At 56.1% G+C, this 14,993-nt stretch overlaps 1 protein-coding gene across 1 annotated transcript in view; it reads right to left on the bottom strand.

The window, feature by feature from the left end:
* Positions 1-14,993, bottom strand: part of RAB11FIP3 (RAB11 family interacting protein 3 (class II)) — a gene marked incomplete at its 5' end in the record, with an annotated part of 34,670 nt that overhangs the window by 15,980 nt on the left and 3,697 nt on the right. The window contains 4 exons of the mRNA XM_010136281.1: positions 2,886-3,059; positions 3,736-3,750; positions 5,885-5,893; positions 6,352-6,539. Of these exons, the coding sequence (XP_010134583.1) occupies positions 2,886-3,059; positions 3,736-3,750; positions 5,885-5,893; positions 6,352-6,539 (386 nt within the window). The remainder of the gene's footprint in view (positions 1-2,885; positions 3,060-3,735; positions 3,751-5,884; positions 5,894-6,351; positions 6,540-14,993) is intronic.

Genomic DNA, 14,993 nt, shown 5'->3' with positions numbered 1-14,993 from the left:
GCGCCTTGTCATACCCCCCTCACCGATGTTTTTGGTGGCATGGGGGTGTCGGCAGCCCAGCCACCCCCAGGGTCAGGCCTCTGAGTTTGTGCCCTCTGTACAGTATTTCCAAGCCCCCTGCAGAACAGACAACTGGCCAACAGTAAATGCAGAGTTGCTCATCTCTTGCCAGTCCTGGGGGAAGAAAAACCCTGAAAAACATTCCCCCTACCCTCTAGGGCAGGTTTGAACCCAGGATAATCGTTATACACCAGCAGCCATTCCAGTTGCTCAGGCTTTGCGCAGGGTAAGAGGTGACAGGAGCTTTGTGGCACTTGGAAGAAGCAATGTCCCTTTCTCTGGGGCTCTGCCCCAACTCCCGGCAGCACGTGTCCTCCTCACAGAAACAGCTGGGTGCACCCTCAGGCGAGGTGTGAACCCAAATCTAACAAGCATTAACCTAAACAGGGAAAGCAGCGTAGGGGAGAACCCGCGGGCCAGCCTGGCAGCTCTCTGGGTGCGTGCGGATGCACTTGGCCTCTGGCTGCGTTGGTTGCTTGCCCATTGAGCGAGTGAGAGCTCAACCGCTCCACGCCGTGGGGCATCCCCACCTATGCTCCGTGCCATACGCAGCCTTCCTGCCTCCTCCCTCCAGCTCGTGGACTAGCGCTCCTCTTCCACAGGTCCTCGGTGCCCACGAACACAGCTCGCGGGCAGCCCAGACGGGTGCGCGCGGGGAGCTCTTCCTTTCTGTCGCCGTTCGTTTCCCACCGAGCGCTGTGGAGTGACCTCTCCTGCCGGGTGGACGTGCCAGGGAAGAGGTGGGAACCCAAGAAGGAGGATCGCAAAGGCACACGCATGGACTAAGGAGGAAAATGCAATACCCCATAGCGTTCCCTGATAGCTCCTGGGGTTTGTGTTAGTCCTCCGGTGAAGAGCTGGAGCTGTGGCAGGAAAATCTGTCAATGTTGCTGCCGTTTAGAGACTCTCGTGATGTGGAAAGGGTGATGCGACCATTTACAAGCAATACCGTTCCTCGTATTCAAAACCAGAGCCAAAAAAAGAATTCAGCCTGAAGCAGAGATATCCTGGAGTTCTTCACGGTTTCACTGCATTTACACGCACTGGGGAGGCAGGGCTGTGTTCAGACAACCAGCACCATCCCAGGGAACTGTAGCCAAAAGGACCTTCACGCACGCAACAATAATCCACGGTAAGGGCTAGACCTGAAAGGCATGAGGAAATCCTCCATTTCCAACAGAACCACATTCTTCACTCCGGAGGTCTTGCAGGGTTTGTCTGCAGCAAGCTCCAGCAGAGAGTCTCCGGCATAAACCACCGCGAGCTGCGTGGCCGCGTGCCGAGCGAGCCCCTCCCGGCAAAGGAAAGACGCTGCAGAGCACAATCTTGTGGATAGGATCCAAAGAGCCAGAGCAACAGAGGGGAGCTGGTGCCCTGACGGAGCAAGATCTGAACACTGGGAGCACAGGCAAGCTGGGAGCTCCAAACTGAGACTAAAGAAGAGGTTTAACTGATTGTGAGTATTTTCTTGCCAGGAGCCGTCTGGAGGAGGTTGGGGGCCCACCCTCAGAGAGGAACTCGAAAGGAACACCAAGAGTGCTTGGATGTTGCAGCACCAGTGCTGCCAGCTGCACTTGGCACTTCTGCCCAGCACAATCCAAGGACAAGCAGGGATGAGCGACGTGTCCCTTCTGCCGCAGGGTGCCCCATCACACCGAGCTTCCTGAAGGGAAGGGTTAGGTGCGCTTTGCAGCAACCCCCTCCTACTGCAGGTTTAGTGAACATCTTCCAAATTGCCGCTGCACCAGCAAAAACCAGAGAGTCATCCCTGAGCTGCAGCAAAGAGCGTGTGTGGAGATCCGCCCGTGGGTCTTCCCTGTCAGCCCTGGGCGACTGGGACTGCCCCAGCTTTGGGAAGCTGGGAGAAAACAGGCAGCACACAAAAAAAAATTACAAGTTCATACCGATGCAGAAAGCCACAGACATGTGTCACCCACAGGAAAAGAGTGCCTTGTCTTCAACGCAAGCGGGGACGCTCCTGCCTCGTGCAGAGGGGCCCTGCCTGACAGAGGAGCACATCTCCAGGGATATTTGTCATCACAGAGGCTCTGGGGGCTGCAGCAGTGGATGGTCTTTCCAGCTCTTACTTGTTCTCATTAGCAATTAGGTGTTGATGGGTTTTGTCCTGTCATCCCAGCTCCCCAGCCCACCTGCAGGGGCTGCAGCTCCCACCTTTGCCTGGTTTCAGCCCCTCATGCAAGAGGTGCAGGAAAATGCTACTGCCCGCTTCTTGCTCCACGTATCCCTCGGGCTGCCTGGAGAGGGAAGGCTGCCGCAGCTTGTGCGAACCCAACCAGGCCAGAAATACAAGCACAAGAGAGAAAGAAAAAAGAAAAACCACCCGGGCAGGACGAGGGGTGCGGTCCCGGTACCCCGCGGGCTGCCTGGAGAGGGAAGGCTGCCGCAGCTTGTGCGAACCCAACCAGGCCAGAAATACAAGCACAAGAGAGAAAGAAAAAAGAAAAACCACCCGGGCAGGACGAGGGGTAAAGCTCACGGTGGTTTTCTCTGCCAGAAAGTTCTGTGAGGAGCCACAGCCCGAACGGGAGTGGGAAGGGGATGCGTGTGAAATGTGGACTGCTCTTCCATCAGTGCCCCTGGGCGGGAGGATGGGCACTGCTCCGGAAAAGGAAAGACTGAGGGAGGCAACTCCTGTTCCGCTTCTGAGCCGATTATCCCGTGGTATCCCGGGTTTGCCAGGGAGCCCCTCTTGCAGGTGACCGGTGTGCAAAGCCGGAGGAAAGAACTCGCTCACACAAAGCACAGGCGAAACACCGAGCAACTGAAACCGCTTAGAACAGTGCCCAGGCTGTGCCGGGCGTTACCTGGGAGAGAGGAACGAGGAGCTATTAAAGCTGCTTTCCCCATTACGCAAGCTGTCCGAGAACAAATCTGCTTCATTCCCTTCTCCGTAATCCTCAAAGTGCTCCTCTCCGCTAATGACCGTAACGATGGAGTGGCCGAGGTCCGAGCCCAGGGGCAGCTCGTGCGGGTGGGATCTGCGGGAACAGAGGGGAAGGGGTTAGAGATGGGTCACCGCAGCAGCAGCCTTTCCACCCGCACCCAGTACAGTCACGTTCCACACCACGTCTCCCATTTCGGCAGAGCAGCGCGACTCACCCCGTGCCTGGCACACCGAAGGGACAGCCCAGGCACCGCCAGGAAGTTTGCAGAAATTTGTTTTCACAACAACCCAATGGTTTTTCACGCAAACTCCCCTGGCAGCTGCAAGGTGGGATCTGGGGGCAGGTCAGACTGGCAAGACAGCACCCAGGGGTGGTAGCAAGCCCAGGCACAACCGAAAGCACGGCAGAGAAAAAGCCTGGCACGTCCCAAACACACTTCAATATGTTCTGAGTTACACTGCCCGCCTCTGTGCTGGGCTCACGCTCGCTCACTGCTGTGTAATCCTATCGAGGGCCCAGCACCAGGGTTTAGCGCTGTAACCGCCTCCCCGTGACACGAATGCCGGCGGTTCACGGGAAGCCGCCCAACCCGGCAGGGACAGACTCCCCGGCGAGACGAAGGAGTCCTGTCCCCGCTTCCACTGGGAAAATGCTGCCCGTGTGCAGGGCAAGCCTGGAGAGGGCAATGCTGTTCCACACGGTTTTAACACCGGATCCAGAAGGCTGCAGCGCCGAAAGCCTCCGCCTAGACCCTGAGCACACCCGGCACAGTCCTGGGAGCAGCCTTGCTCCAGAGGGACACGGCTCAGCACTGAGGTCACTGTGTCTGGAAGCGCCTTTTCATGTGCACAGTGTTGTATGAAGTCAAGCCACCGTGGTGGTATGTGCCCACTCTCAGAGGACTTTCCTGCCCAGGACCACAGAGGTTTTAAAATGAAGTGGGGGTGTGTGGAAGAACCAGGCTGTGAAAGCAGCCCACGTGTCTATAGACACAGGTATGTGCTTGGGGAGCACTAGCATCACCCTCCTCTCCAAAATTCAATGCTAAAAAAAAAAAGATTGCATTATTATGAAAAAAAATGTTATTTCAGGCTATACCCTCATCTTCATCCCCTTGCTAGGAGAGGGAAAATGGGCGTATGACCAGATTGCTGCACTAAATCAGAAAGAAAAAAGATTACAGATAAGCCATTTATGACAAAAACCTGCACCATCTGAAGGATTTACCCTTATCCCGCTAATAAAACCATGTCAACCCTCCCGCTAAAACGGCGGCAGATCTCTGTTTAGCTGCAGACAAGTCCAGTCCAGCTTGTGGCCACCTGCACATCCTCCTCATGCCTGGAGAAGCGCCGGTACTCCCGCAGCAGGATCCAGCACAAACCCGTCCTCCCCGGCAGTGAGTCAGAGCATCGCCGAGAGCGAGGGTCGGAAATCTCTCCAGGAATAGAAGGCAGGGGGTGGAATTTTTAACTCACAAGCAAAACCCAACCCCAAAGCTCTAAATCTGGGGCTGTGGTTTGATGAGCTCTGTCCAGAAGCAGATTTAGATCCGGCACCTGGAAACCCTCAGCCAGGGACGCTCTGGGCAATAAATACCGCGAGTATTTCATAGCCACCTCTTGGGGCTCTGGCAGTTTCAAGATCCAGAGTCTAATCTTCACCACACACAGCCTAAATAAACCATGTCAGCTCTGCTGAGCTGTAACGGCAGGGCTGAAGCTGTGGCTCAGTCCGCTGGCTGCACTGGTCAGGCTGTTCTCACCGACCGTCCCCTGGAAGAGCTCTGGGCTCTAGAGGCGTAAAACTCTTGTCCTGCCTGTGGTTTGATGGCACGAAACCCAACCCTCGACAACTTGGGAGCAGACTTCCAGAAGTTTCCATCTCAAATCTTTAAGCCAAATTAACTTTTTCCTTGATTTTTTTGCCCACCTGGAATTTGTGCACATTTAACATGGCCAGCAACAGGCAACACCGCACTTGGACGCGACACCCAAAGGACACCCACCCTCCCCAAGCCCATGCTGGGAGCAGCAGAAAAGCCTCAAGAACAACCTAATCTTAGAAAAAAATTCCCCAAGCGAAGTGTTTTGTACCTACAGGCAGGTGAACGCGAGGCACGGCATTTTCCCCAGGGGTCGAGAGTGCACGCAGGCTGCCATGGCCCCTCCGGAGACCCTCCGCTCCGTGCTCGGGGCGCTCAGCTCCCAATTATATCCCGATTTAACTGTCAGCGAGCGGAACGCGCTCGGGCGAGGGGAGCCGAGCCAGCTAATCTCATTTCTCCTCTAATCCACAGCACCCTTTCAGCCCCGGCGCAGCGCACGCGAGGCACGGCTTTTTCCCCAGGGGTCTAGAGTGCACGCAGGCTGCCATGGCCCCTCCGGAGACCCTCCGCTCCGTGCTCGGGGCGCTCAGCTCCCAATTATATCCCGATTTAACTGTCAGCGAGCGGAACGCGCTCGGGCGAGGGGAGCCGAGCCAGCTAATCTCATTTCTCCTCTAATCCACAGCACCCTTTCAGCCCCGGCGCAGCGCCCAGCAGCACCGACCGCTCAGTGCACTCTGACATCCCCAGAAGTGATTCTGAGGTGGAGGGAAGCCCAGCGCTTACTAAAACCAACGGGAACTGCCAGCGCTCACCAGAGCCCCGGGCCTGGGCGGTGTGTTTTGGGCCAAAATAATTCTGTGTGTTAGCTGACCTAAAGCAATGACGGTTCCGGAGGGTTCAGCGCAGACGGGTGCTGCTGGCTCACTGTTAAAGGGGTTATTCCCTCTGCTCCTGCCTTCCCAACATCCCAGTTTCACCCCAAAAAACCCCAACTTTTCCTGCAAAGTCTAGGAAACAAGGTGGGCCCAGGTAAAGATCTGAGCTCACGCTTCTGTGCTTCAGGCACAGGTTTCAGACTAGTTATTACAAGAGGCGGCTGCACATCAAAGGGCACACACGTGCTTAGGAGAAACACGGAGTTCCCCTCCGAACTTGGAAATCACACGCTGTGTTTCTCGTTTAAGCGATAGATTAAAAACTGCAAGAATTTCAGGTGTGTGGATCACCTGGGAACTTCCTCCAGAGGCTCCGGATGCTAATGAGGGAACAGAAGCTCTCCCAAGGCGAGCAATGATTACCTCAAAGAGGCTGCCAGGCCGAGCTCCAGCACAGCCTACACCCGCTGCAGCCTAATTATTACCATCATTCGTAAATTAGAGCTATTCTGGTCGTGCGTGAAGTTACAAATACAAGGAACAGACCGACCAGTTCCAGCAGGACAGGCTCGGCCCCCTTTATTTTAAGCCCTCAGGCTGTGACCCCCTCAGCCGTCGCCTCCTCCCGGCTTGCAGAGCCTCCCGCCCCGCACGGGCAGCTCTGGCCGTTCCCACTCACCCATGCTCCGGCTCCTCGATGGGATCCGTGAACTCCGAGTGCACGGCGGAGTCGATGGCGCTGTCCGTCTCCACCTCGTCATGCATCTCGTGGTGTACTAGTGTGCTGGTGTCTTCGTCCGTGAAGGTTTCGCACTCGCTGTAGGTGCTCTCTGAGCCCATGTACGCGCTGTCAGTCACCTCATTTGCCTGGTGAAAAACACACCAGATAAAAAACACCGTAGTATAGCTCTGCGCTTTCACTGCAGAGCAGGACAAAACACGTATGGGGCAGTGAATTACTGCTGCGTTGCACTTCTAAGTGCGGAAACCCAACCTCCTAAACCCAGCACGAGCCGTACCCCGTGTCCCGGAGCTGCTCTGTCTCCAGGTCCAAGGACCGAGCGCCGCCCCAGGGTGCACCACAGCCCTCGGGCCACGTGTGCTTTTCACAGCAGTGTTTGGAGAGCAGGTTACAGAGATACACCCTCAGCGAGAGTTGGAGGGAGGCTTTGTTGTGAGTGAGTATGGATTTGTCAAGCCCAGGAGGGATTACCCAGTGCTTACTCAGCAGTTCTGATTGCTGCTGCTTTCGCCCACTCCGTTTCAAGAGGACACATTATTAATCTGAATTGTCGGCAAAAAACACCATTCAAAACTTCCCTTAAACGTTCCCTCCACCCCCAGTAATATGAGGGCACCTTCCACCCCTCAGCAGAAAATAAGCTGGTTTATAAACCTTCATCCCAGTGTCTGCTTTGCAGGGTCTGCATCAGCAGGACACTGAAATCTCTGCTGGAACAGCATCTCAAATACTTTGCGCTGCTTCCCCACACCCGTTACCTGCAGCAGGCTCTAGGAAAGCAGCACGATTTGTTTTAAGCCACCGTGCTGTGAGCACGGAGGACTGGATTTCCCCCCCAGTTCTGCCCTTAGTCCTGCTTGCCAGTTCATACACGTGGGGTAGGGATGGTCCCCCTGGAGATGCTCGGAGCAGAGCCTGGGACCATCCCCCTGTCCGGAGGAAAGCCGTGGGAGCACTAGAAGAAACACCCTCCTGAAGCAAAAGCTCTTGTTACCCATCCAAGTGCCAGCTCATCTCCCAGCATCGATGGGATTTCCCCAGTGCACCTCAGAACGAATCACACCGTTTTCAGCTCTGGTGGGATCTGTCAGAGCGGGTGCTGAGCTCCAGCTGATGCCTTGTCACCACAGGTATCGGGCAGAGGGACGGGAGCCCTCCTGCCTGGCCTCAAGAGAAAACGGTGCTCAAGAGAAGCCATTTGTTCCACCCGAAGCTCACCCAACGGGATGGGGCGTGCTCAGCTGCTGGCTGCACCCCCTCCAGCACGGCAAAGCAGCAGCAGTCTGAATGCCGGCGCCACCACTGAAGCGAAGCTCTCCTCCTCTGCCAGAGAGCAGCTTTCGGCGCTTTTCCCAAGGATTTGTACGGCAGGAGAGCACCACTCCAAGGAGGACAAACATCCTGCTGCCATCGTGTCACCTGGACTTCACCAACACTGCTCTCGCCAGCCTGATTCTCCTCTTTTGGGTAAATACTCCACACCCCAAAGAACTTCTGCAGCTTTCGCTGGTTCAAAGTTCAAGACTCAACCAACACCTCATTTTGTTTCACCCACAAATTCCCAGGCTGCCTCGACACGTATGAGGCCACAAAGGGCCGGCAAGAACCGGGACAGGAGCTCTGACAGCCTCGACGGGATGGATGGAGAACTGCTCGGCAGCAGGTCCTGTTCTACACGGACACGAAGCAGCAGCACAAGGCGGCCGAGACAACAGCCCGGCCCTGCTCTCTGCCGAGTGCTCCTGTGCCATCAGCTGGGGGATGCATGGAGACAGACAGACAGACAGACAGAGCCTCTCTTGTAAGCTTGGCTCAGCTGTCACAGACCAGCCCTGACTTACGGACACCAGCACCTCTCTGCGACACCACCCTGAAGTTAAACAGGACGTACACTGTCACAGAACCAGCGCTAAAGGCAGCACCAGGAGAGGACGAGGCTGCTGAAGCGAACTTGGTTCAAGCAGAGTAGAGGCTGCTGTGGCGAACGTCATCCCTAGCAGGGGAGAAGGTGGCTTTCACTAGCCTTCGAGATCAAAACAAAAGCCTCCTAAGCCCCCACCCGCTTCAAAAAGTGTAAATCCAGCACGACTGCTTAGACACCTAAAGCTGGGGAACTGCTTAAGTGCTTTACCGGACTTAGGCTGCACTTCCTAGAAACACCATTCTGGCTCTCAACGCTCGGGCCGAAGGAGGACGGGGGCGATTCGGAAGTGGGGGCTTGGGCTGCCTCCTGGCTCAGAGCAAGGTGCGCTCGGGCAATTTGAGCGCTTTTCCAAGCTACCTGCAGCCGACGCCAAGCTGCGGCGGATCCGACAGTGTCGGGTTGCAGCAATGGTGACGTTTTGCTCTGGGACAAAAAACCCCTATTTCCACCTCACACACTCGTCCCCAGCGCTTGCAGTGGCGATGATGGTTTGTGCCAGGTTGGTGCGGCTCTGCCAGGCGGGAAGCAGAGGGGACCCGACGTGGCAGAGAGCACCCAGGAGGTGACAGCAGCTGTCCCCATCTGCTTCCAAGGGATACTTTTGGCCTGTTTGAAGAAGATTTAATGCCAAACTGGAAATAACTTTGCTTGCAGACTCCAAAGTAAATGCTGCTGGGTTCTTTTTAAACACAACCCCCCCCTTCCCACTGGAGCTTCCAGTTAAGGGTACACTGAAGTGTTACAGCAAGCACAAAGTAAAGAACCAGTGCAAAGAAACCGAAATGCAAACCCCAACCCACAAGTGAATTGATCAAAACCCCCCAGCTGTGGTCACCACTGCTGACCCTCTCAGCACAACGAGGCGCTGAATGGCTCATCCCATCTTAGTGGGATGATTTAGCTATTAAATGCCCATTAAACACCTGACTGATGGGACGCACCGGTACGGCCAGGCTGAACGGGGGAGCAGCCCTTCAGAGCTAGAAGGAGCCGCCAGAGCAGCACAGTAACCATCCTCCTTCAGCCACACCAAGGATGTGCAGCAATTCATATTTTTTTTTTTTTTGCAAAGGCAACATTTTTTTCTCTTGCAGTCCTATCCTAGGTGAGATGTCGAATGCAAGAGCCCCATTAAAATTCAACCAATGTGGTCAATGAGTTAGGAGGCAGCTGAAGCTGAAAACAAAGTCGTTCTCCTGAGCATGAGCGTGGAGAACCTTGCTTTACACTTTAAATAACTAAACCTCAAGAAGAGATGCAAAACAAGGGGACTCAGGGAAGGTATTACCAAATGCCTGAGAAAGCAAAGCAAAACCAAGCCCTGTGCCCTGGGCAAAGTGCAGCCACAGGTCGCAGAAAGCTCTTTTTTACGGCCTCACGAGCAGCTGCTTTGTGCGCTGACCCTTTAAACCCCCCTGGCACATCTCTCGATCGCCCAAGTTTGCTGTTCCGTGAGCAGGCAGAACATAAACACCTTTTCCAGATTAAAAACCCCTGTGATATGCTAGAAGCCATTAGTGGGCTTGGGACAGGCAGGCTAAGCCTGTGTCCCAGGAGACCTGCCAGGAGCAGCCCCACGGCATTCAGAATGGGGTTGGTGTCACCAGGATCGGTGCATTCTAGCTTTTTATCAAATAAAACATACCCTTAGATGCTTCAGGTAAAGCTCAGACCCTAAACCTGCGTCTGGGTGCCGGACCTGTTTGTCCCGGCTGAGCACGCCGGCGGCTGTCCAGGCACATCTCAGCCTGCTCAGCGGCGTTCAGCAAAACCTGGGGGATTTGGAAGGGCGGCGGTGAGCCCTCCTGCTTCCCAAAGGAAAGGAATGGATGAACTCAGCAGCGGGGTGACGTCATGTGCCCTGATAAAGCGGGTGAGACGATGAAGCACCTATAGGAGCCTTCTCCAGCAGCAGTTCTGGTGACACATTGCAATAAAGACCATTTGATTAAATGTTGTGAAGTGCTATAAAACCCACATTGACTGAAAAAAAAAAAGCCGCTTGAGTAGGAGGAGAGGGAACAAGACTATTGGGAGTCACCTGCAAGGCCTAAGCAGGGACAAGTTCAGCTTTGATCTGTGATGGACAGAAGCTTTAGCCCAAGCTTTGGTAAGGCGTTGCCTTGGAGAGGGCAAAGTCTGGCTCCCAGGGAAGACCTTCCCAGGCATTTTCCATAGGGCTGATCCCCTGCTCATGCCCTGAGCCGTCCCGGCGTCCCGAAGCTCTGCTGTCCTTGGCCACAACCCTCAGGAGCTCAGGAAGGGAAACGGGGGGAGAGGAAAAGGAAAAACAACTCTGTTTTCCCAGCAAGCACGAGGCTGTTGATGACAAGCTCTGCACACCGGACAGACGGGGGAGACGGCCTGGCTACGAAAACCACCCTCCAAGGACACCTTCGGCTGCTGGCTGCGGCCACGGCCCCAGTGCCAGCGCCGGGCTGGGAACGCTGCCCTGTCTGGAGCCAAGCCAGGGCCAGCCCTGCAACGCCCGGAGAGCCACACGTCATGGCTGCGGGACAGGCTCCGGCTGCAAGGGGGTGAAATGAAGAGCATCCCACCTGCTCGGGGCAGCGCCCCTCAGAGGTAGCCTGGCCGGCGATGCTGAGCTGATGGCTATCGGTGCTGTGGCATCCGCTGGCCGGGGACACATGCCTGCCTGTCTCACAGCAGGCAGCCTGTGATTAAAATGGCTTTAAATCGATTAAAGCCAGGGAGAAGGGAGGTACGTTGTGTTTATAGTCCTACCTGAGTCTGCATTCATACAACCACCCCCAAAGCCCTGACAAGCTCCACAGCAGCTCAGCTCCTGAGTCCTGGCAGCCAGAAACCCGTCATGCCATCAAGTGATCCCACTGGCAGCAAGGCACCAGTCTCTTGGTCACAATATTTCCTCTTCCCCTTTGGACAATGCCCACTTCTGAGAGAAGCCAGGGGGCCTGTGCTCAGCTAAGGGTGAAGGTGATTTTCACAACACAGCCCCTGAAGTAGGGTTTAGAGGCTGCTCCACTTGATAGTACCCCTCAAGGCTGGGTAAAACAACCACACTGCATATACCAGGGGAAATCAAACCCAGACACTCCCCCAAAAAACCCCCAAACCAAAAAAAACACCCCAAAACAACTCACAAGGCACCAGATGTTGCAGGCTGTCCTCAGCATCCCGAAAGCCTGCAGCCACCGTCCCTCCCAGACCAGCTTCCCCCAGGAGACCCAGGCAGACTGGACCATCAAGACACCACCACATGCACACTCCCCACGGATTATAAGTGAGGAAAAACTGTTCCTAAATACACTACATGTGCCAACAACATACTCGGGAAGGAAACAGCAAGCAGCTGAGTCGGGTGGATGCCCAATCTGTCTCCTTCCAGGGCTGAGAGCAGTCCCGGGGCCGTAGAGAAACCTGGCTCATGTTCGCACCCCGAACCCACCTGCGGACACATCGCCTCTTCACGCCAGTCGGGTGCAGCTCCGGGAGCGCACACCACCACGAGCTGCCGTCTGCTTCTGGCAGGCAGGAGGGAAGCAAAGTCCAGGAGAGGCCGGGCGCGAGGCTCACCGACGGAGTGCCGGTCCCGAACAGAGCACCTTTTGTTCCCAGCCTCCGCGATAAGGAGAGGCGAGCTAAGGCGCACACTTCTGCGCCGTGTGACTGCAGCCCTCGCTTAGGCGAGTACCAAAATAAAAGCACGCCCTGGAAAGCCCATGTGCCGGCCGGCCCCGCTCCTTTTCCCACGAAACCATTTTCCACGAGCACGCGCTCGCTTTTCCCACGAAACCATCGCCAGTGAAAAAAGGCTAATTTTGAGGAGGACCTATAGGGGATTCCAGGGTTTCTCTCAGCCTTCCTGATACTTCTGGTGAATATTTAAGCACTACATGACCAATTCCTTCCTTACAGGCACAAATAGGAAAATGAATAAGCTCGTCTGGCTCACCAGGGATCACGATCAGGAGCCCTTTGCTACTGATAAGCAGCTGCAGTCACCGTTTCGGTGACTCAGCCGGCAATCGGTGATACGCAACGGCAATATTGTCCACAGAGAAGGGCTGGGGCTTCGGTCAGGGTGCTAACCGAGTTTACAAACATGCCCGCCCCACCGCTGCCCGAGCTCTGCCCAGCCCTCACCTGAGCGGCTGCTTTCTGCAGAGCCGGGGGCTCAAGGGGGACCCAACCCACCGCAGCCTCCCTTCCCCACGGCGGTTGCTGGTGTGTGAAGCCTGCAGCAGCGCACGGTTTGCGCCGTGCCGCTCAAACGCAGAAGTTTGGAGGGTTTTGTCTGTTTTTCTGTCTCCTCTCTATAGAAATCTCACACACTTCAGGCCGCTCACTCCCTTTGTCCCACCCGTCTAGCATAAACAAACATATTTCCTTCCATCCTCTTCACAAACCACACTTTCTCCACGTTACCCTCGCTCTCCTCTGGGCCACATCCTTCCTGCAGCACCATGCCCCGAGCAGGACCTGCTAGTCAGCAGCACTGCCTGGAAGCGTCTTCCACCTCGATAAGCAGCTGACGCTCTGTGCCGAGCCCAAGAAAAGCACGGCCTCCCGCTCAGGCACGGGGCAGCAGTAGGGTTATGCTTTAACCCGCGCTCTCCCCTTCCTGTGGGGATCAGCCGAGCAGGTCGCAGCCCTCCTGCTCTCCCAGCTCCTCTGTTTGCACTGCAAGACCTCGGGAAGGTCTAGCACCTCGGCGCGGAGGCCACGGTCAGAAATCCCTACAGAAAGCTCACTCAGAAACCCCGACCACTGCCTGCTTCACTTCCCAGACTCTTCCTGAGACACCTTCACTCGCAGCCTCCCGCCGCCGCCGTCTCCCAGCTCCCACGTTTCCCAGTCTCACATGCTGTGCTTGCAGCTCGAGATAAGGCTTCAAGGTCTTGGTTTCCTCAACTCCTTCCAGCCTGTTCTGCGCAAGGCAAAAACTCCGACTGGGCTCTTCTCAGAACAGCAAAGGCACTTCTCGCTGTAACCTTGAACTGGAGTTCAGCCTTCAGGGACTGTCGTGCCCGACTTCCACTCCCATCCCTTCCTCTAAGCAGCGCTGAGTCGGCACAACACACGAATTTCCTTGGTGTTTTCGGGGGGACATTGCTCAGGGCTCCGTCTGCTTCCCCAAGGAATGGATGGACAGACGTAAAACGTTCCACAGCCCTGCAGTTTTGGCCATCTACAAGGTGCTGTCTCACCTCCATCTCCCCATCCCCAGCGCTGCTGCGGTGGTGACAGCAGTGCCAGCACAGCAGAGGACCACAGACCTTCCCACCCGGGTCAGGGTAGTCAGGAACAGCCCCCAGGGGCTGGAGAGCTGAACCCCAGGTCTGTCCTGGTGCTCCCAGCCCCTTGGGCAGCCCAGAGGCAGGTTGTTTTGAAGACTGCAAAGCTTAACCCCGTCTTTTCAGCCTGGCTGGCCTCTGCCAGACGTGCATCTGCGGGTAACGGCGGGACAGAGAGGCAGAGGAGAAAACCTCAGCTACACTGCTGAGGGTTGCTGAGCAGGTCCATCCAGGAGGCAGCAAACCCTCACTCCAAATACTCTGCTCACCAGACACAGCTCCCTGCCTCGGGGGAAGTACCTTCCCGGGGAGTCAGGAATAAGAAAGGAGGGCTCAGAAGGGCGACTGACCAGGAGGAGAGACAGCAACTCTACAGCAGACTTGTACAACCACCCCACGTAGGCTCACTGCGAAAATACAAGCCACCAGGAATGGTAACTGATGCCCCCAGGGAACGGCGCCGGCACAGCAGACACCCTGTGCAACAGCTTCTGCATTACCACCGCACAGCTGGAATCCCTCAAGTCTTTGGTTCCCTTTGCAGAAACTCTCAGAAGCTGGAGAAAGCCAGCACCGTGGATTTCAATTGCCTCACTTTGATTTTTGCCCTTCAAGCAGCATTAAATTCAATTGCTCCACATAAAAAGGAATTCCAGCTTTGACAGAGGTGACGGTTCTTCCTCCAGCTGGTAGCTGCGCCTGCAGACAGCCTGGAGAGAGCCAGGGGCATCCCCTCCTCCCAAAACTAGATGGGGGGCCTCACCAACGCCCGTTTTACCCCCCGGGTCCACCCTTACTGAGCTATATGACTTGCTACCAAACAGTGAGCTGGAGGGGATGTGCCCGGGCTGGGGGTAAGGCTTGCAGGGTGCCCATGTGCGTGCCTGGTTAGTGTTGCTGCACGTCTGCCTCGCGATGCTGTTCTGAGAAAGCAAAACTCCCCTCTCGTGGCTGTGCAGAGCTCAGCTCAGAAACTCAGCGTGATGCTCTTCCTGGCTGCTACCGAGAGGAGCCACAGTGGCCGCCCAGCAGATGGCAACAGCCCTGCGCCAGGCGCCCTGCACCAGGCGCCCGGCACCGCCTGCCCACTGCCCCTGCACCGCTTGCCTGCAGCAGCTTCGGCTGGCCAGCTTTGCAGAGCTCAAAAAGGGCCTTTTAGGACCTCTCTGGCACCAGTCCCCATGGCTAAAACCGGAAAATCATGGTTTGGGTTGAGAAGGACCTTCAAAGCTCAGCCAGTCCAACCCCCTGCAGGGAGCAGGGACATCTGCACCCAGAGCAGGGGGCTCAGAGCACCAGGGAACAACCTGACCTGCCATGGGGCCAGCGATGGGGCTGCTCCCACCTCTCGGGGCAACCTGGGCCAGGGGCTCCCC

This window comes from Buceros rhinoceros, unplaced genomic scaffold, assembly GCF_000710305.1.
Source record: "Buceros rhinoceros silvestris isolate BGI_N320 unplaced genomic scaffold, ASM71030v1 scaffold5575, whole genome shotgun sequence".
Classification (NCBI taxonomy): domain Eukaryota; kingdom Metazoa; phylum Chordata; class Aves; order Bucerotiformes; family Bucerotidae; genus Buceros; species Buceros rhinoceros.
This window is presented reverse-complemented; position numbering and strand designations above follow the sequence as displayed.